The 22,920-nt window shown below is 39.4% G+C and overlaps 1 protein-coding gene and 1 pseudogene across 1 annotated transcript; one reads left to right on the forward strand and one right to left on the reverse strand.

The window, feature by feature from the left end:
- Positions 1–1,524: 1,524 nt before the first annotated feature.
- On the reverse strand, positions 1,525–6,588 carry LOC119985516 (annotated as a pseudogene).
- Positions 6,589–19,949: 13,361 nt separating this feature from the next.
- Positions 19,950–20,718, forward strand: LOC119986268. Its single transcript, XM_038830843.1, has 2 exons — positions 19,950–20,529; positions 20,619–20,718. The coding sequence occupies exons 1-2, from the start codon at positions 20,053–20,055 to the stop codon at positions 20,628–20,630; spliced, it is 489 nt and encodes a 162-aa protein (XP_038686771.1). The 5' UTR covers positions 19,950–20,052; the 3' UTR covers positions 20,631–20,718.
- The last annotated feature ends 2,202 nt before the right edge of the window (positions 20,719–22,920 follow it).

A 22,920-nucleotide genomic window follows, 5' to 3' on the forward strand; every position in this document is an offset into this window, starting at 1 on the left:
ATTGGACCAGAACAATGTGAAGTTGGCTTCTGTGCTAGATTACATATCTAGTCAAGTTGATTGTGCTTTTAATCTTCACCACATTCAATAAAAGATCTCAAGACTCAACTGACTAATTTGAAGAAGTCACAGGATCAGATAAAGGAGATCTTATAGGATTGTTTTAAAAGGACATTGAGTTATCAAAAAAGGGGGAGAGAAGGCTGGTTTGAGGGGTGAGGCTCTCTGATGCTGATGATATTTTTTCTTTTTGATGATGATGTGATAATGATGCTTTAGTTTTCTCTTGTTCTAGTGGCTGGTTATGATGGGTGTTCATGATTTTTTTTGATCTGTACCTATGACACAATGATCTGTTCCTCTTGGTACTTTTTAACTTCTAATGTTGGTACTGATGATGTTTCCGTCCTTGATAGCTGATGATGATGGTTTGGTTTGCTGTTGTTTTGTTGGCTTATTGTTTGGATCATCTGCTTGTATTTGAAACAACTTACGTCTCTTTGCAGGTTTTTGGTTTTTAACCACTCAACTGTCAAGGGAGAGATTGTTGGTGTTTTTACCCCTAGTAGTAATGACAGTTTGAGTGTTCAAGCATCATGTCATTATTAATTGTTATATGTATGCCTTGCTTGTTTTTCTCCTTATTTTTGTGCAGTGATGTATCCTGAAATAGCTTATCTTATTGGATAGTTTCAAGTGACTTGATGTAGGCTTTAGTAACTGAGCTATGGATCAGAAGACTTATGAGCTATTGCGACTTTTGTAAAATACTATAGTAGAGTCATCTTTAGTTAGAAACACTTTGTCTAGATTTTTATTAAGGGAATACTTGTATTGTAAGTTTCCTAGTTTCGGTTTTAAGGAAAGTCCTTAAAATTAGGTTGTGTGATTGAAGTCAACTTAGGAAACTTGGATTGGAAAAGATTTGAAGCCTAAGGCAACTAGGGTTCCTCAGAAGTAATATATAAATTTGTCGTCCAAGACTGTTAAGAGCACCGAAGACAGTGCACAAAGACAAAGCAGTTCCTTTCGAGCTTCGAAGTTATTCGTTTAATATGGTTTTACAGTTGAAGAATAATTATGGTGTGAGACAACTCTTGGTAGAGTGGATCACTTATTGACGGAGGATTAGCCAACTTCTTCTCAACATGTGTACTTTGGTTGGGGCCAGGGTTTCTGTAGTTAACGTAATTGCTATGTCTAAGTAAACATATACTGGATTGTCGATGTACTAAGGTATCTTACATTAGATCTTTTGTAATCTTTATTCATATAGTGGATTGTTTTCGAGGTTGATTGCTTGATAGACTCGAGGTTTTTCCCTGTTGGTTTTTTCTCGTTATTCTAGTGTGTTTGGTTGTTATTTATTTATTCTGCAAGTTTCCTTATACTTGACTAACAGTTCTTGAACAAGAACAAGCTTTCATATATCTATCACAAATTTTCTTCATCTTTCGTCCATCAACCTTGAACACTTTCGCAAGACGTTCTGCATCAAATGTTTTGCAATAAACAAATCAAATGTTAATATACCCTCTCAAAGAGTACTTTGGCAATGTGGAAATTCACAATCTCAGGGTCGACAAAGGTAGTGTATTAGAATCTCTTTGCAACTGTGAGAAACATTTGCTTGATATTAGAGTCGATGCCATCTGAGGGGTTAATCAACACCAACTGCACTAGTCTTTGCATGTCATGTTCTAGTTTGTTGCTCTTTTGGTGTTGGCGATGGCCAAGATGACAACAAATTGGGTTGATGAGGCTGAAGAGTTGTTCGTACTGAGTATGTCCCACCAAGAGTTTTTCAGCCATCTTATGATCCGTCACTAGATTTATTGTTTGAACCAATAACTCTACTTCTTCCTGCCATCTATCTCCTTATTCTTGCCACTTTAGCAACCACTTTTTCCACTGTATATATAATTCCACATTAGTAATACTGTCTTTTTCACTATGTATTTACACATTCGCTAATTCTCTTATTCTCAAAACTATAACTCACGGAGTTATGTAAATCGCCAGTAATGTCTTGACCATACGCCACAAATGCATCCTGTTAAAACTGATTTAGGGTCGCAAGTAGCGTCTGAATAAGTTCTTGGGTAGTAACATTCGTATGCAACTTTCTGTAATAAAAACATTAGAGAAGTAAAAAGAAAAAAACAGAGAATTCGAATTCAAAATGGTATGAAAATTGTATTAATACCCTCCATTTCTGTAGTAGCCTCCCATACTACTTGCACATCTTGAAAATTCTGCTATGAAGGATATCCTCTGCTCTGTAGAACTCATGATCTCACTGAAATAGGATGATATAGTTTCTACCAAGATTACAGTCTTAGCCCAGGCAAGGCACAAAATATGCACGAACAAGGCATTCTCTGCTTATCCCAAACTCTCTTGGTCTACATTCTTCATACCACCTGTGCAACCACATATAAGTGAACAAAAATATACTTGAAAGCAATTGAAAGTCTCTTACTTTTGTATACTGTCCTATTCGATCCGATGCAATGCTGGGCAATAGTTATAATCAAGCTTTGCCAGTTCTAGATACACGTTGTTAATATATGGCATCCTGAATTGATAAAAAAAATTCATAGTTAATGCTTAAAAATTAACATCAAAATTTGTTTAAATTACAACAGAAAAAATATACTTTTAATCACCTGTAGAGGGCTTTGTCAATCCATACTTCATCTTCGCCGCCGTAGTGTTCAATGTAGAATCTTGTCTTCACTCTAGGCAAGCATGCATACCACGAAACATCCAATGCGAACCCCACCTTTAATCAGGCAAATACAGGAATAAATATATGTTTTTGAATAGTGAAAGTGTTGCACCTCTGTTTGTTCTAAGAGACATACCAGGTGTTTGATAAAATGACTAGCTTGGCTCTACATCAAGATATCACAATACATACCTCCCCTGACAAGTCCTTAGTTATAATCCACTTATCTAGTAGCTTATTAGCTGATCGTTTTTCTCTCAGGAATTTTTCTGTGAACTGCTTGGCCTCGTCAAGAATCTTTTCTTCAGGAAACATCAGCTGAGAAGCTCTGTACAGGTTATACATTACAGTGACAGTCGGATTTGATTGGCCTTCGTAGCACGTAAACTGACATACTTTCTTAAATTACTCAAATGCATCTGCATATATAATACATAACAGCCATATGTTTTAGATCACCTAATGTTATGTGGAGATACATACGAACAGGCCGCAGGAACAATCATACCAGAGTGAACTTTATAGCCGTGCAATCTGAGCAACCTGAATCCCATGGATGTATCGTCAACATCATGAACCCATGAATTTGTTATGCAGAAGATCCCATCTTTAGTCCAATACTTGAAAGGAGAGTCTCCTTAACTTAATTATGTGTATATGTAAATAGAACACATTATTCCATCGAAACACAAAATTTGTCCTTACCTGTAAACATAACTCATGCATTCTCTAATCTCTGGCTGAAAAAATCTTGAGATTCCTAGCTGTTGCAGGCGATCAACTGCCCAATTGTGCTCAAACAAGTCGAAGGAGTAAACCGTTGGGACTAAATAGTGGTTATGTAGGGAATTTAGACACCAAACACAAAAAATTAGGTAAGTAAGTAGAAAATGACAAATATATACATCAAATTTAATTACCTCCACCATTGAATCTTTGGACCACATGATTTAGATATCTTAAGCAATTGTCGTCTTTAGTGTTGGTGAATGCCATGGCAGTGGAGGATGGGGAGAACAAGAGCGAACCATCTTGAGATTGTAGTTTTAGAAGCCTTTTCCGATCTAGGTCTGGAATTGCTTCCAAGCTGTGGAGCACACTATGCAATATGTCTTTTGGTATCCTATCTCACAACAAAATCATTTAAAGATGCATAGCAATCAATTATATCTGTGTGTGTGTGTGTGTTTGATTAGCATTAGGTAGGAAACTAGGAATTTACCTTGTGAGTTTTTATTCTCTCTTGATGTAGATATCATGCAAGAATGGCAAATCATCAGGAACTTCAAGGCCTAATCTTCTAGCCATGTCAAGTCCCATAGGGAAACCAAATTCAAAGCCAACAAGCATGTGCTCTGAATCTTTCTTTTCTAGCTTACTTATATTTGCTTTCAAAAAGGAGATTCCTATTATCCATACAAAAATAAAGAAATCAACATACAACTATTCAGTCCAAACCATCACTGTCTAGCTAGCTAAAACGATAGGTGTATCGCTCATTCACGCAACCAAAGATGTTAGGTAGCAATTTGGTCACCAGCAGTATAAATTCCTTAATGTATGTATACTCATTTTGAATGAGTAAATGAATCTTTCAGACTAATTAATTCACTCAAGTTGAGTATATTGTAGGGAATTTAAATTAATTACAAATTGCAATTGAACATCTTCAAGGGTAGTGAATGACAGCTACTATCCTATCTTTCAATGACTTATCCGTGCTTTTTTTGAGCTAAAATGTAATACCTCCTTCGCATTTATCGGGGTGAATTCCATGACCTAAGAGCAACAACACAAGCTAAAGTGTTGATTATTTGATCGTATGCTAAAAATATGCGATTGTCACCCCACGAGCCGTCCAAAAGCTGATTCTCAGTAATCCAGCATAGGCTGAATGGGAATTGAGGAGCAGCATTGTTGTGCATGTGTTGTACGAATGCAACTCATGCAGTGTCATAAGCTGAAATGCTAATCTCTCCATCCTCTATTGAACTCAACATGGACTTAATGATGTCAACATGCTCTTTAATCACCTTGACCACTTCCTCTTCTCTGTCACCCTCCACAATCTCTGCCAGATTGTACTCATGTGGGGCTAACGAACCCAATGATAAATATTTTTTAAAAAAAATCAACTTCATCCAAATCGAACCATCGAGTGTTTTGAGTTTATATATGACGGTCTAGAATTGGCATGCTAGGTCGCAATGAATTTGATATTTGTTTAGAACAAAAACAATTGTATAAAAAGTTCCTTGAACAGTTGAACTTGTGTTATCTCGGTGCACACCCAAAAAATAGTGATTACCAATTCTCATATCATTAAGAAACCTGCATCAACCTAGGAAAGGATCCGGGTACCGGGTCACCATATTCTTATCAAGAAATGTCAATCAATATTATTATCTCATCCTATAAAAGTATAAGCTGAAGCATCATTATTATATATGTGTATATATATACCTGCAATGGGACGGTTGCTTATGACATTTATTCTCGGGCGAATACCAAAATGAAGTCGTTTAACCTTAACGCTATAGGCACCTAAACCTGCAACATTTGAGATTAAAAAGCACAATAAAAACAAAGGCTTATAATGCTTAATAATAAGTAGGAACTGAAGCTTTTACTCAAAAGAAATACATAATTATTATTACGATCTCATTTGACGATATCCTAATAAGAAATTTTATTTGCGCCACAAAAACTTTTAAATTTGCACCATTTTTGAATTTGTTTTTCATTTACATCCATATCCATATATAAAATGCCTAATAACACTTTAAACGCGTTACTAACTCTGTTTCTCTGTCAGTTTGATCATAGTGTCATCAACAACCACAGCCTATTAAGTAACTCAGTTTGTTGTCATTTGGATCATTCATTTCAACTCAACTCTCCTTAACTCTACCTCATATCCAAGTAAGGGTGTGTCAAGGTAATCTCCCTCCCATGACCCCCCCTCACTTAACTCTTGCTCCATTAACTCTACTCTACTCTTCATTTTACAATCCAAGCAAAGCCTAAGGGTATTTTTATATGAATAAGTATAAGTAAAGAAAAGGATAAAATAAAATAAAAATGTATTAATTCGTTAATTCTAATAGGATATACATGAATTAAGTTTCAATCTACATTGATCTATGTTATTCAAGTTGTTTTTATATATTTTTAATACATCAGTCTAACAAATTGTGCCAAGATTTTCAAAACATTATACGGATTTATTACTAGTTGTTGTCACCAAAAAGTGGCCCAAGGTGGTGATGATTTGTAGGTGTGCCAAGACTTATAGTTTTCTACACTAATTTGAATGAAATGCACCAAATGTAAATAAAATTTCTATCTAGATAATTGAACGAACTATCTTGGGACCTCAATAGTTCTAGGTACCCCAACTCCACTGAAGTGCGCTTCATTAAGATTAAAATGAAGAAGAATAAATAGACACCAAGAACAATTTATACAATGATGGTTGGCATTGAAACTTGACAAGGAATAAATATAATACAATTTTGAATGAACAACATAGTATTTGCTCGAAATTGACAAGGATTTTGAAAGTAATTGAAATGCTAGGAAGCTTGAAAATGCCTTTGGGCTTGAGTAGTTGTTGTCTGTTTGACTGATTGTTTGTGTGTCCAGATCTCTGTCTGTCTACCAGCTTTTATACTCTTTGTCTTGCACACAATTCTCCCCCCATAAACTATGATCCTACTATAGTTATCCCCTCATTTGGCCATTTTTTGTCAGTTGGAAGTCATTACCACCTCTTCATACCAGTTTTCCTTACTTCTCTCATAAGCTGCCACCTGTACCACCTTGTGGTAACTATCACCACTTCTTCCACTTTTCATGGGCCATTTCCAGCACAACTCCACCTAGGCAGTTACTCATCAACTGGGCTTGACCTCATTCTCAATATGATGGGCTCATGGGCTGTAATTGATTCAAAACATAATGGACTGTATGGGCTGCACCTTGGGCCTTGTACATGGACTAGGCCTAGCCCATAATATTTTTAGTGCCAACAATTGCCCCCCCAGCTTGAATTCAACTGTTCAAAGTTGGATTCCAAGCTGATTTTTGGTCTTCTTAAAAATCCTTCTCAAATATCAGTTACTATCAAATAAAATCCATTTAAAATTCAAACTCTTCACTTACCTCATTTAATTTGAGTTGCTGCTTCTTAATCTCTCACGCCTCTTTACTTCTTCATTTATTTGAGAAAGCCCTGATCTTTCCCTCTCTTCTTTTTCAATCAATGGCTTCCTTCCTTCCAAATACTGTTGCCATGGACTCCCATCTTTCCATCGAGAAAATGTCAAGCTTTTCACCACTCTCTCATGAGGAACTTCTTGCTAACCACGCAAATGAGTTATCGCTATTGGAACACATCGTTCCTGGTCCCAAACCACCTCTGGGATGGAGAGACTGAGTCAATCGACTTCGAACTACCTTCGGTGTACAATGGATGAAGCAGGGACTCGATTGGTTTGTTGACATGACTCTTGAGCCAATTCCCTTTGACCCAGCTTTGATTTCAGCGGCCTACTATTTCTGGTCCCGTTCAACAAATTCTTTTGTCTTCCCCGGTCGCCATATGACCATCACATTGAGGGATATGTATGCCCTAACTGGGTAGTCCATTACAGGTCCAGATGTTCCCAGCTTCTTTGCTTCTGTCAGAATCACCGAGGTAGGAGTAATGGAAGAAAAGAGAACCTTTTCCTACCAGGTTTTGAGCATGCTCTGTTTTTGTGGTGTCTACTCTGCAGGTATGTTTTCGGCACCTTTGCTAATCAACCTGCCAAAGATTATCTTCCCCTTGCATGCGCACTAGCTGAAGGTCAGAATGTAGCTTTAGGTAGTATTTAGTTAGGCCGTATTTATCACTGTCTCTCTTTGCTCACCTTTGAGAAACCCTACTATCATCGTTTTTCTGGTAGCCTTTGGATTCTTTAGCCTTGGTTGTTTACTTATTTTCTTGCTTTACGTGATCCTGGCTATCGACTACCTGCCAAATTCACTTCTTATGGGCAGTCTGTTTTAGCTTGCACCAGTGATAGGTCTTTTGTAGAAATCTTTAATTTCTTCTTGTCTTTACCTTCAGATTGATCTGATTCTGAATATTTCTTGTTTACTGATACTTTGCTTGGTGCTCCTTTGATGCCATTGTTATCTTCCAAAGTTACCATGTCTATGGTAATGGACCATATTCTTCGTGATTTCTGGGCCAGTCTTGTTACACCCCATACCTCCATGAAGGTGCCAATATTGATAATCCCATGAACCCTACTTGTGGCTTTGAGGCCTACAATCCTCAACTCTGTGCTAGGCAGTTTGGTTATACCCAAAATGTACCTCTTAACCGCCTCTCCCATTACAACCCTGCTGAAGAAAATAGGACCATTATTCAGTCCAGAGAAAGGATTGAGAACCAGGTGGCTGCAAATAATAATGTTTTGAGAAGATTTGTGTTTCAACTGCTACCACCTTTCAGTCCTGGTTGTACTTCTGACTATGTATCTTGGAGGGAAAGGTATTACACAGGTCTGCCTCCACTTGATCTGCTTCCTCCTCTCAATACTGAATTTGAGGCAGACATTGCAGATGTTACACCTGGTATGCTTTCTTCACCTCTTTTTTCTTTGCTTGTCTGTCTTATGAGGTTCTGATCTGGTAATATACTGTGGAGCTATTCTTGCTATTCCAATTTCCTCTAGAAAATTGAACATTAAAAGTGAGCCAATCTCCCCGAAGAAGAAGCCAAAAATCAATAGGAAGGTGGTGGCTGTAGAGAAGATCTCAACGACCTTCTACTAGAATTAAAAATACCACCCAATCTAGTTCAGAGCCTGTTACAATTTCAGGAGATGATGATAGTGAAGCTTCTGAAGATGAGAGTGAAAAGATTTTCACCAGCTATACAAGAGTTCCTATATTAGATGAGCCAATTTTCACTCCCAAAATTTCTAGCCAACCTTCTGGCTCAGTTGCTCCTCTCTCTTCTCAGGTTGATATCTTTCATTTTACTTATTTTGCTACCACAAATAATTCTTTGATACTTATGACAATACTTTATGTACGCAGGCAGCAACATCATTCAAAGTACTTACCTCTATTATTCCAACCAGCGTGATAAATCCATTGATAGGTCTGGACTCCACCTTCCTAATTCCACCTACTCTTGCTAGCAAAGTGTCAACTGAGGAAGAACTGCAGCATGCCACCAATAGGTTGGTCCTGCTCTTTGAGAAAAATCTTCTAGATGTTCAAGAAGCAGATGGTAAGGAAGCTTTAAAGCATGTGAAGACTCTGCTGGCAGATCCTCAGATAGCTCCGGAGAGTAAAAGTAGGCTCATTCGTCTAGAGCATGATTTGTATCATCTACCAACTGCCTTTCATCAAGATTATTCTCTGGAGCAAGCTTTATCTAGCAAGTTGGAAGGTTTATCTAACGATCGAGCTGCTTATGAAATTTTACTTGCCAACTCTGAAAATCTGGCTACTGAAGACCTTGGGATTCAAAAGGATATCATTGCTACTCAAGAAGAAATTGAGGCTTTAGAACTCAAGATCCAAGGTTTGAAAGATAAGATTTTATAGTAATATGATGCAAGAAACCAGGTGCATGAGAAATTTCAAGATACTCAGTAAAATCTCAATACTCTGGGTGCTTCCATCAAGTCACAACTATCAGATGCTCAAGCTTGGTCTTCAGATTTGCAGCTAACTCAAGCACGCCTTCAAGCACATCAGAATACCTGGTCAGCTCTGAAGCATATGTTGACTTGATTTTTGGATTTTGGCCATTATTTGGCTTGGTTGGATTCTTAGAAATAATTTTACTGCCATCTGTATTGTTTTTTTTAGTACTTGACTTTGGCCATTATTTGGCCTTAATTTCGGATATTTTCTTTTTATAATTGCTAACCATTATTTGTAATTTATTTTTTGTGTGTGGCCTGTGGCTATCTAATACTTTTATTCATAATATGCGGCTGCTAAAGCCAGCTTATAGCTGCGGCTAAAAAGCTTGCTTTTACATTCTTTATATCCTTACAGATGTAGATTCCCAAATGCTTGGGAAATATGGCTTTAAGTATTTGCCATTGATAAGTCTCCTATGTGGCTGACCATCTAGGTCTGTCAGCCAATATACGTTGCCTTTGAGAATTTCTGTGGACCTTGAAGGGTCCTTCCCAGTTTGGAGACCATTTGCCTAGCTTCTGTCCTTGATTCCTGGTGGTAGGATCACCTTCCACACTATTTGGCCTTTATGGAACACTTTCTTCTTCACTTTCTTGTTGTAGGCCTTTGCTATCTTATTCTTTTGGACTATCATCCTGTTCAAAGCCTCCATCCTGCTTTCATCCAACTGTTCCAGCTCCATGTTAATAGCTTCTGAATATTCTTCAGCAGATAGATCATGTTGCTTCATGATACTCAAAGATGGAACCACCAACTGCATAGGTAGTACTGCATCATGCCCATAAGTGAGAGCAAAGGGGCTAGTTGCAGCATTTGTTCTCTTGGATATGCGGTAGGCCCATAATATCTCTGGTAGTATCTTGTGCCATGCTCTGGGATTATCCTCGATAGTTTTCTATAAGATAGAGATAATCACCTTATTTGAAGCCTCTGCCTGTCCGTTGGCCTGAGCATAGCATGGAGTAGATATGAGCAATTTGACCCATAATCTTCTAGAAATGCTTTGACCTCCCCTCTAGTGAACATTGTCCCTTGGTAAGTTGTAATGGTTTTTGGGATGTCAAATCTAAAAACAAGGTGTTCTTTGATGAAATCTACCACTTCTACCTGTTCGACCTTTTTCAGGGGTATTGTCTCAACCCATTTTGTAAAATAGTCAGTAACCACCAAGATAAAATGATGACCCTTAGATGAGGCATGAAAGATTTTTGCAATGATATCAAGTGCCCACCCTCTGAATGGCCATGGTTTAATGATAGGCTGCGTGTCCGTCGTTGGTGCTTTTTGAATGTTGTCAACTTTCTGGCATTGTTGACAGCCTTTTGCATATTTAATGCAATCTTTCAAGATGGTCGGCCAATAATAACCGTGTCTCCTGATCAACCATCTCATATTTGGACCGGCTTGATATGCGCCACAGATACCTTCATGTACCTGTTGCATTATTTTCATACTTTCAATAAAACTAGGGTAGTGAAGTAACAAACCATCAGCTCCTTTTCTGAAGAGTTCACCCTTGATCATTACATAGCTCTGTGCCAACACTTTGACCTTTCTGGATGCTGGATCATTGCGATATGTTAGATGGTTAATGATATCTCTCCTCCAATCTTCCATCTGATCGCCAAGAGCTAGGCATTCAACTGCAATACCTCTTTCTCTGATTGATGGATGAGATCGTCTTTCCTCCGTGATGATTTGTTGTTTCAAACTTTTTGGAAATATTAAACCAGAAGCTAGTTGGGCCAATCCGTTGGCCTTATGATTTTGTTCTCGTCGAATGTACTTCAATTCCACCTCCTGGAAGTCATGAAGCAATTGTAAGGTTGTACTGTAGTATGGAGCTAATGTAAAACTAGCACATTTGTATTCTCTAGCAAATTGTTTTAGCACCAATTGAGAATCTCCAACCACCAAAATATTTTTGGCTTTTAATTCAAGCAAGATCTCCAAGCCAATGATCAGTGCTTCATATTCTGCTTGGTTGTTAGTACAATCAAAATCCAAATTAAAAGCTATGGTGGTTTTCGTACCTCTTGGGGATTGAATGACTACCCCAGCTCCAGCAGCCATCTTAGTGCTAGATCCATCAAATTTTAGCACCCATTCACCTTCATCTTCAAAGATTGGTGTAGTATGCGCATCTATCATGCCTTGTAAGGTCTCAGGAATTTCTAGGCATGGATGGTCAGCAAGGAAATCAGTAAGTGCTTGCCCTTTAACTGCCTGTTGTGGTCTCCATTTGAGGTTGAATTCTGTCAAGGCCAATAACCATCGACCTATCCTTCCTGTCAGCAATGGCCTGATCATCATATGCTTGATCAAATCCATTTTTGAGATCACGTACACCTTAGTCTGAAGCAAGTAGTGCCTCAACTTGGTACATGCAAAATATAATGCAAGGCAGAGTTTTTCCACCACGGAATATTGCCTTTCAATATCTGTCAGCAATCTGCTTAGGTAGTAAACTGCCCTTTCTCTTCAACCATCACCATCCTGGGCCATTAAGCACCCAATGGAATCATCAATAGCTGATATATACAATTTCAATGGTTTGTGCCTGTTGGGTGGCATAAGAACTGGAGGTTTGCTTAGGTAGGCCTTGATGGTTTGAAAGGCCTCTTCGTGTTTTGGCTCTCATCTGAATGCATCTTCCTTCTTTAACTTCAATAACTCTGAGAATACCTTGGTCTTACCTGCAAGATTAGAAATAAATCTTCTTAGGTAATTTACCTAACCAAGAAAGTTTTGGAGCTATTGTTTGTTCTTCAGTGGTTGAGCTGGCATATGACTTTAGCTTTGTTTTGGTCAACCTCCATGCCTCTCTGATGAACCAAAAACCCCAGGAAGTTTCCAGTTTTAACTCCAAATACGCATTTCAAAGGATTGAGCTTGTCATGGGCCATTTCCAACACAACTCCACCTGGGCAGTTACTCATCAACTGGGCTTTACCTCATTCTCAATATAATGGGCCCATGGGCTATAATTGATTCAAAACATAATGGACCATGTGGGCTGCACCTTGGGCCTTGTACATGGACTAGGCCTAGCCTATAATATTTTTAGTGCCAACACTAGTAGAAAAAAAAAGCTAAAGCATAATTAGCTAATTAAATAGCTTAACATTTTCATGATATTTGTGTAAAGTACAATTTCAGCCTTAATAAGTAAAAGAAGTTGTCAATAAGCTATTGTGATCTAGTGATGAATAGCTTTCTTTCTCTTTTACAATTGGAATCTCAGAAAAGTAATAAAGGGCGTGAAGAGGTTGATGATAATTTGGGTAATTCTATTCTTCACAGAAATTATATATATATATATATATATATATATATATATACCTGGACTGTGAGGGTTGCTTACAGCATTTCTTCTCTAGTGAATACCGAAGTGAAGTGGTTTGTCCTCAGCAATGTAGCCACTTTTACCTACAACATGTTGAATTAATTACTCACTAAGCCTAATTTGATCTTCCTACTGGAAATATATCTCAATATTATAAACAAAAATATGACTTGAACTTGTTAGAAACTACCACATCGGTAGTGTATGAGCTAATAGTCCGATATATAAGGGTGGCCCACTCCCTTAACTTACAATAACTAGTTTTTCAAGTGAATTTTGGATGCCGATTGGGCCGGGGCTTGATTGGACCTCTATTTTGAGGTTCCAATGTCTTTTAATTAGGATGTTCTAGCACTTAGCTAATGTATTTGATTGCATTTTAGCTTAGTTTTACACTTACGCATGTTTCCCGTTGGTTTTGCAGGAAATCGGGCGTAAATGACTGAATTGATCACCTTTGGAGCTGAAAGAAGAAGCTGGGATTCAGCAAGTGTCCGGACACCTGTCCGGACAGTGATCGTCCGGACAGTGATCGTCCGGACACCTCAAGTGCCGTCCGGACGCTTTCTTCACAAATTGAGGCAGAGGCTTCAAAGTTGATGGACGCATGAAGTGTCCGGACACCCGTCTGGACACCTGTCCGGACACCTACCGCGGAACTGCAATTTTTCTGCACTAGAATTTTAAGGGCATTTGGGGTAACTCATGCTTGTAACCAATGGGGAACGACTTTATAAGGGTAGATAGGTAATTTCTATTGTAAATAGAGGAGAAAACCCTAATATTGGGTCTTCCTTCTCATAATTCATCTCCTACAACATCTAGCCTCCATAGTTTTTCTCTCTTTCTCTCTCTAGGGTTTTACTTAGTTCTTGTGATCTTGATTGTAAACATTGGTTTTCATCTATAAAATTGATGTTTATTCTCATTATAATGAGTGACTAAATTCCCTTTCTAGTTTCTAGTCCCGAACGGTGGGTGCAAGGTTTCGATTACTCAAGGTATGCTCAAAGAATCGTAGCTTCGATTTCTCTCTTTTAATTTCGTGATAGTTGTGTGATTGGATCTATGGGAATGACATATTTGATTGTATTCTTGGATTGTCTAGTCTAGGGATTGCATCTAATGTGTTCGATTGAGAATTGTTAAACCCATTGCATGATTTCCTTAATTAATTGAGTTTTTCATTGCATAGCTATTAATTATGTGTATTGATAATGGGGTTTTGGGTTAATTTAGGAATGTGCATGGGAGAGTTATGGTTAATTGATCTTTGAGTGTGAAACTAGGGTGTTAGCCAAGCCGAGCCCCAAGGGGGAACATTAATCCATAATATTAGGTGCTTATCCCTTTGCGTTCATCGTAGATTAAGAGACCCGATGGCCTACATGTATGAATTGAAGTCTTATATCCCAATTCTCTTTGCATATGCATGATTGATAGTATCACACAATGCATTGTGTATGGTTGTGTGTGTTTGCAATGATACCTTGAGTATGAGAACCGAGTAGCCACCGGGACGGACTAGAGACTAGGTTTTTTAATTAATTGTTTTAAATCCACTTTGTGCTTACTTTGATTCCAAAATCGCTCATGCTACCGAGTCATTCGGCCCATTTCTTTCACTTGCTTTTATTTGATATTCATTGTGTTTATTAGTGTTAGCTAGTCATTTGCATATCATTCACTTCAAATTTGCATTGCTTCCTCATGGATCGATACCGGACTCACCGGTTTATTACTTGACGATACCCTACACTTGGGGTAAGTACACACACACTTTGGTGTCGGTCAGGGCTCCATGTCTTAATTCAGGGAGAGAAATCCATGAAGGCTCAATTCCAATAAGCCTAGAGCGGATTGGGTCTGATTTTTTTTTTTGAAACAAGGATTTGAGGAGGGGGTATGTAATACCCCGAACTTCTTTTTCTTTTAAAAATTAGGTATGACCAACATGTGTTGAGTATACATATATATATATATATATAAAATCATTAGAAATTAATACCGAGTGATTTGGGGGTGTACGATTGGTTTTAAAATTGAAATTTTTTACTACAGAGGTAACTGTCTGGACAGCTTTTAAGAGCCGTCCGGACAGCCATAGAAGAAACTAAGATAGAGGTGGTTTTTAGGCAGAAATGTCCGGACGGCGATCTAGGGTGTCCGGACACCTCCCTAAAATCAGCACGCGTGAATTGTTTTAAAAACACCCGATCAAAACAAACCCTAAACCTCATTTTCTCTCAAATTTCCTCACTCCCATCAGTCTAAGATCGTCAACCAAGGTAAGATTATCCTCTTTCAAGTTGGATTCATGACTTCTCTCTCTAGCTTACATATTCTTAAATTCCCCTCTTTGTTCTAATCTTTCAAGGTTTGAACCCAAACTCAAATCCATGAGTTCCTACATCATGTGAGGTCTAAAGGAAGCTTGAATCTCTTCCTTCTACTTGTTTCTACAACCTTTGTAAGTTTTCTTAAACCTAAAAGATGGTATTTAAAGGTCGGGTGATTTAGGATTCTAGGGTTTTATGGGTTTTGTAGATTTGGGGGAAAATCTCTAAATTAGATGGAATTAGTGATTTAATAGGTTGATTTAGACTTGTTTATGATTGTATTGCTAGGTTCTATTGTTGATTGAAGTAACAAGCTTGAGTAGGTGAAGTTCAAGAACTTTAAAAGTTTTGGGTAAGAGAAGGTAATGGTTTTCTTGATTTATTGGGTTAATTTGTGTTAGATATGTGAAATTGAAGTTGTTTGTATATTGATTGGAGGATGGGCTTATCGAATAATAGGTTGATTGAGGCCGGAGAATTCAAGGTTGAGTATTGGTTTACATAACTAGTTTTTGAAGTGCGAGGTAGGGAAATTCCACCCTTTGCTATTCTCTTTGAATATGTCTTCCTATTGAGAACATTTATCCTTCCCCATTGTTCATTATGATGCGTTCTCGCCTTAATTGTGCCTAAGGGAGAACAACCCCACTTTGTGTTTTCTTCGTTGTATGATTTGAGTTATATTGCATACCCTAATTGTTCAATCTTCCATTGGGCATGAATTATTCTTGAACATGCATCATGTAGTATATATATGTAGATTGTATGTATACCCTATTGCATAACCATGTTAGACATGCATTGTAATTGCATAGTAGATGTCGGGTATGGACCCGTATATCTCCTAGTTGTGTTAAATGTGAAATGTGGAATGTCATTGGGCCGTTCAAGGTTCCTATGAGTACAAGAATTCTGGTGGGCCGAGTCAGGATTCCATATGGGTTCAAAACACCATATGATGATGTCGTTGGGCTGTTCAGGGTCCCGATATGTATAGGGATGCCGATGGGCCAAGTTAGAATCTCGTATGGTGTGATTATTTACTTGTGCTTGGTGTACATGATGTTAGCTGTCATATTGTTGCATTTGTGCCTTTCTTTAATATTTCAGCTTTATGTTATTCACTTACTCTTTGTTATTCCCTACTGGGCCTTTCGCTCACCCTTTCTTTCTCCTATTCCCTCCTCGCAGGTGAGTCTAGTTCCGGTACTAGGGTCGCGGATCAGGAAGAGGGTGCGTGACATGGATGGACCTCTGTAGAGTGATAGGACTAGATAGTTCTAAACTTTGATTATGTTATTACTATTTTGTCGTACCTATATTTCCTAGTTGAGACACATTGTGTGATATCCTTATACGATGGTGGGATGGACGGTTGGGAGGGTACTCCATGTTATCGGGACTCCCGAACCGGGTTTGTGGACTTTGTGTCCTGACGATTTCTTATGTTTGCTGGATTGCTATTTGCGTTGGATGTTGATTATATATGTTGTTGTGTGGAGAAATTTTGTGTGACTGTTAGGTGGCTTGAGGCCCTACTAAGATTTGAGAATTTAACGGTGTTATGAATTATTAGATGGGCGGAGGCCCTACCTAGGTTGTGAATATATTTGTGATTTTGCAGCGTGTTTACTCCATGTTGGCATCCTCTGTATTATGGGCAAGTGCTGTCGAAATTTTCGATGGTGTGATGATTAAATTTATTATGGTTTGATTTAGACGGTATCAAAAGTAACGCATTCCGGGTCGGGGCGTTACATTTTGGTATCGGAGCCAGGTTACGAAATATAGGATCTGTGTATGGGTCCAGGGAAGTGTGTATAGTATGCTAGTGAGTCTCCAGGCCATGTCACGACCTCCACTGATTCGGTATGTATTCTTTCTCCATAAAGTCTTGTTTGAGTTTTTTGTTGAATTGCACTATCTGTGGTGATGCAGATAGATACTCGTAGGATGACTTGATCTTCTCGTACTGCAGAGGCCCCTAGTGTCGAGGGAGACCGAGAGGCCGAGTTGAGGGCCGAGGTGGTAAGACGACGCGTACTACTAGGTGTAATTTTAGTACATAGGAGTCGGTACCTAATTCTGATACAGGGACACGGGAGGAGGGGATCATACAGGATGAGCCACATATAGGGAGTGGCCAACATGCGAGGACCATGATTGTTCCACCAAGGCAGGTGCGGGAGACCCCAGGTGTGCAGGTGACCCTTCTTACTATTGAGGAGTCACCAGCATCTATGAGGGACATTGTAGAAATAGTGAGGTCACTAGCTCAGGTGGTACAGACTCAGATCGTTAGGGCACCAGGGGACCGCAATGAGGGGCAGATTTCAGGAGCTGATATTGAGGATAGAGTTGTGCCGAAACCTGGACGAGAGTTATATGAGATGGAGCAGTAGCGTACGATAAACCCCTGGAGTTTTCTGGAGAGGGGGAGGGTTTTGAGGCTGGGGAGTGGTTGCACTAGATGAGCAAGCGATTGGAGACCTTGGCTATACCAGACTATAGGAGGATGATGCTGATCTCATATTATTTGAGGGGGACAGCTTTTGAGTGGTGGGATTCCTTGGATCAAAGGAAGAATGATTTGACTTAGGTGTCCTTTGAGTTACTATTCATATAGAGATTCGTGCCACGGTCTTTCCAGGAGGATAAGGCTAAACAGTATCTTGATTTGGTTCAGACACCTGAGATGACAGTGTCACAGTATACCAAGAAGTATAAGGAGTTGTATAAGTATGGGAAGAAGTATGCTCCAGATGACGAAAGCAAAGTTGCGAAATACCGAGATGGTCTACTTCCGAGCATTGGCAGGATGGTGATTGCTTCTAGGGTGAGGACTTATGATGAGATGGAGGATATGGCACTAGAGTTAGAGTGAGGAGAGCGCAACTCCCTCCGGTATTGGGATGTGCATAAAGGTCGTAAAGCTTCAACAATTAGTGGCAGTGGAGGAGGTAGTCAGAAGAAACCAAAGACTGAGTTTCAGGGCTTGAGGGGCCAGAAAGTTGATCAAGGCAAAGGTTCAGGGCCAAGAGATTGCAAGATTGTGTGTTTTCAAGTGCGGCCAGGAGGGCCATAAGAAGAATCAGTGCACCATCATGGGAGTCAAGTGTTATGGGTGTGGTATGGTTGGTCATAGGAAGCATGAGTGTCGACGAGATGACAGAGCTTCAGAGCAGTCATAGGCACCGGGTTTACCACCACAAGCTCCTACTCCAGCTCTTCCTTCTACTGTTCCGTCAGGAGGAAGGGGGCGAGGTGGGGCTAAGCAGTAGACAGCATTGACTCGTGGGAGGGCATTTGCATTAGGACACCATGAGGCATCTGAGCACCCTAACTTCATTGGAGGTACCTTTCTCATTTCAAATTGTTGGGCAAAGGTGTTATTTGATTCAGAAGCTACAACATCATTCATTTCTACGTCCCTTGCACATGCATTGAGTTTGAAATCTCTCCAATGAGGCGAATGTTTACGGTAGACACTCCCTTTAGGCATTTCACCTCATTGGAGGGTGTACTTCTTGATTGTGTGTGCCAGTTTGGCAGTTAGCCCTAGAGGCTGATCTGTATATCTTAGACTTCAGGGATTTTGATGTAATCCTTGGAGTAGATTGGTTAAGAAAGCATCATGCGTTGATGGACTTTTGGGAGAGGAAGGTCACTCTTAATGTACCAGAAGGAGGGGTGATACAGTTGCACGGGTCGAAGGGTGTCCCATGTCCTCACTTCATGGACAACCCTTCATATCAAAATTATAGGATCACGAGTTTGATTACATCGACACCTAGGAGTGATGTAGCTACTCCGACACGTGTGGTAGAAGAGTACATGGATGTATTTTTGGATAAGTTACCCGGATTACCACCGAAGAGGGAGATTGAATTTACCATTGAGTTTCATCTGAATGTTAAGCCAATTTCAATTCCACCATATCGGATGGCTCCGGTAGAATTAAAGGAGTTGATGACTCAATTGGAAGAATTGCAAGACTTGGGGTTTATTAGACCGAGTGTGTCCCCGTGCGGAACACCAGTATTGTTCGTAAAGAAGAAAGATGGCTCATTGAGAATGTGTATAGGCTATCGACAACTAGGAAGCACGGACATTTCTAAAATGAAGACGTCCTGGTGTCGGACACTGCTCGGACACGGCATGGACACGTGTCCGTGCTGTGTCCTATTTTTTTTTGAATTTTTTGAAAGTGGACACTGCTTGGACACTACTGGGACACGGTTTAAGTTGAAAAAAGAAAAAATGGGCCTTAATTTGTCTACAGATTTGGCCCATTACTCATATTGATTAAGAACTTATGTTTTTCTACAGACCTGGCCCATGTTTATAATCAACATAATGCATACCTGGCCCATATCTATATACCACATACCTGGCCCATGTCTTGTTGTCTATTGTCTAATGTCCAGACTGTCAAGTCTTGAGCAGCAGTGCCCTAGATGAAAAATTCTTCCGTCTGTTAAAGATCTTGTGGGTGACAGGGCGCGTCTCCTCCTCCGACTTCCTTCCTTCCTAGTTCCTACTGACTCTGAGGTTCGGCTGCTCTTCAAGATCATTCTGAGGCTCTCTGACTTTGCCTTATCAGTTATTCAGGTATTTTGTTTTGTTCTTTTGTGGCCAGTGTGTGTATGGTTTATCATAGTGTGCCGTGTGTGTATGGGTACTCCTATATATGGGACTATGTGTCCTTTACTCCTTTAATTTATAATTCTATTGTTAGTTGTTACCAATACTTGCCACGAATTTGATGGATGTTAGTGCCATACTGCTGTTCCACCAATACTTGCCACGAATTGTGGCTTAATGAAGATCCTAAACGTCTTCCTCCCCACAAGGATTTGGAGATAGTGGCGGAAAGAAACAAGTGTCTAAAAAGATATTACTCAAATCCAGAAGAGAGGAGAATGGTTAATGTTGAATATGCTAGATTTTCTGGTGTTATGGATGCTTTTCAAGATCATGATTCTATAAGTGATAGGGCGAAGATGGATGCTAAATCTTGGTGGTTAGTTCATGGAGTCCATGCACCAATGCTACAAGATTTGGCATTAAAGTTACTTGGCCAACCTTGCTCCTCATCATGTTGTGAAAGAAACTGGAGCACTTATTTCTTTATCCATTCCATGACTAGGAATAAAATTACACCACAACGTGCCCAAGACCTAGTATTTGTTCATAGTAATCTTCGTCTTTTGACAAGGAGAACTCCTCAATACCACCAAGGAGAGAGTAAAATGTGGGATGTTGGTGGTGATGCTTTTGGTTATGCTGATGATGTTGGAATGCTTGGTGTTGCTAGTTTGTCTCTCGATGAGCCAGAAATGGAGGTGATGATAGTTGATGAAGAAGAATCACATGAAAATGAAGAGCATGAAGTAGAGGTGCACACACAATTTTTTTTTTCTTCTTTATTTCACCCTTTTTATTTATACTAGTAATGCTGATAATTGTATTTCATTCTTCACTTCAGGAATACCCTTGATATTTATTCCTGTGTTCACTGATGCGACGATGATGAAGATGAACTAATGAACTGATGAAGCAAAACGCTGCAAAATTTGTCAATCTTCCATTGAGCATGAATTATTATTGAACATGCATCATGTAGTATATATATGTAGGTTGTATGTATACCCTATTGCATAACCATGTTAGACATGCATTGTAATTGCATAGTAGATGTCGGGTATGGACCCGTATATCTCCTAGTTGTGTTAAATGTGAAATGTGGAATGCCATTAGGCAGTTCAGGGTTCCTATAAGTACAGGAATGCCGGTGGACCGGGTCAGGATTCCATATGGGTTCGAAACACCATATGATGATGCCGTTGGGTTGTTCAGGGTCACGATATGTATAGGGATGCCGGTGGGCCAAGTTAGGATCTCGTATGGTGTGTTTATTTACTTGTGCTTGGTGTACATATGTTAGCTATCATATTGTTGCATTTGTGCCTTTCTTTAATATTTCAGCTTTCTATTATTCACTTACTCTTTGTTATTCTCTACTGGGCCTTTTGCTCACCCTTTCTTTCTCCTATTCCCTCCTCGCAGGTGAGTCTAGTTTTGGTACTAGGGTCGCGGATCAGGAGGAGGGTGCGTGACATGGATGGATCTGGAGAGTGATAGGACTAGATAGTTGTAAACTTTGATTTTGTTATTACTATTTTGTCGTACCTATATTTCCTAGTTGAGACACATTGTGTGATATTCCTATACGATGGTGGGATGAACGGTTGGGAGGGTACTCCGTGTGATCGGGACTCCCGGACCGGGTTTGTGGATTTTGTGTCCTGACAATTTCTTATGTTTGCTGGATTGCTATTTGCGTTGGATGTTGATTACATATGTTGTTGTGTTGAGAAATTTTGTGTGACTGTTAGGTGACCTGAGGCGCTGCCCAGGTTGTGAATATATTTGTGATTTTACTACATGTTTACTCCAGGTTGGCATCCTCCGTATTATGGGGAGGTGTTGTTGAAATTTTTGGTGGTGTGCCGATTGAATTTATTATGTTTTGATTTAGACGGTATCAAAAGTAATGCATTCCGGGTCGGGGCGTTACAGGGTAGGATTCGAACCCACGACCTAATGGGTGGGTGATCCTTTACATGTAATTTGATTGTCGTTCAATCAATAGCTCACTTGCATCTTACTTATAATAGAACTAGGCAACGTTAGAGTCCCCTCTCTCGTACAAACAAGAAAAATAATAAATTAATAATTGTTGGCACTAAAAATATTATGGGCTAAGCCTAGTCCATGTACAAGGCCCAAGGTGCAACCCATACAATCCGTTATGTTTTGAATCAATTACAGCCCATGAGCCCATATTATTGAAGAAGAGAAGCCCAATTGATGAGTAGAACTGCCCAAGAAAGAGTGGTGCTGGAAATGGCCTATGAAAAATGGAAAAAGTGGTGACAGTTACCAAAAGGTGGTCCAGGTGGCAGCTTATGAGAGAAGTGAGGAAAACTGGTATAAAGAGGTGGTAATGGCTTCCAACTGACAAGAAATTGCACAAATGAGGGGATAACTGCAGTAAGATCATGGTTTATGGGGAGAGAATTTCGTGCAACACAAAGAGTATAAAAGTTGGTAGATAGACAGAGATGGACACAGACAAACAATCAGTCAAACAGACAACAAAAACTCAAGCCCAAAGGCACTTTCAAGCTTCCTAGCATTTCAATTACTCTTCCAAATCCTTGTCAATTTCGAGCAAATATTATGTTGTTCATTCCAAGTTCTCTTGTATTTATTCCTTGTTAAGTTTCAATGCGAACCATTGTTCTGTAAATTGTTCTTGGTGTCTATTTAGTCTTCTCCATTTCAATCTCAACAAAGCGCACTTCAGTCGAGATGGGGAGCCTAGAACTATTGAGGTCCCAAGATAGTTCCTTCAATTGTCTAGATAGAAGTCTTATTTACATTTGGTGCATTTCATTTCAGTAGTGTAGGAAACTATAATCCTTGGCACACCTGTAAATCATAATCACCTTGGGACACTTTTTGGTGACAACAACCTTTTTTGGCACACCCAGTGGGATTGGAGAAGAAGAATCTCAAAACTACCATGGCACCACGCACTCATTTGTCAGGAAAAGAACCAATTGTTGGGGAGAATCCACAGGAGGAAAACCCACTTGTTGAGATTGAAGAGGTTGCCAATAATTGTAGCACTGAAAAAAAGCAAGAGCTCATTGAACGACTAGTTGGCTTATCTAATGAAGCCACCATTTTGTTTGAACATTTGGTCAAAACCATCAAAAATC

This window comes from Tripterygium wilfordii, chromosome 19 (genome assembly GCF_013401445.1).
Source record: "Tripterygium wilfordii isolate XIE 37 chromosome 19, ASM1340144v1, whole genome shotgun sequence".
Classification (NCBI taxonomy): Eukaryota; Viridiplantae; Streptophyta; class Magnoliopsida; order Celastrales; family Celastraceae; genus Tripterygium; species Tripterygium wilfordii.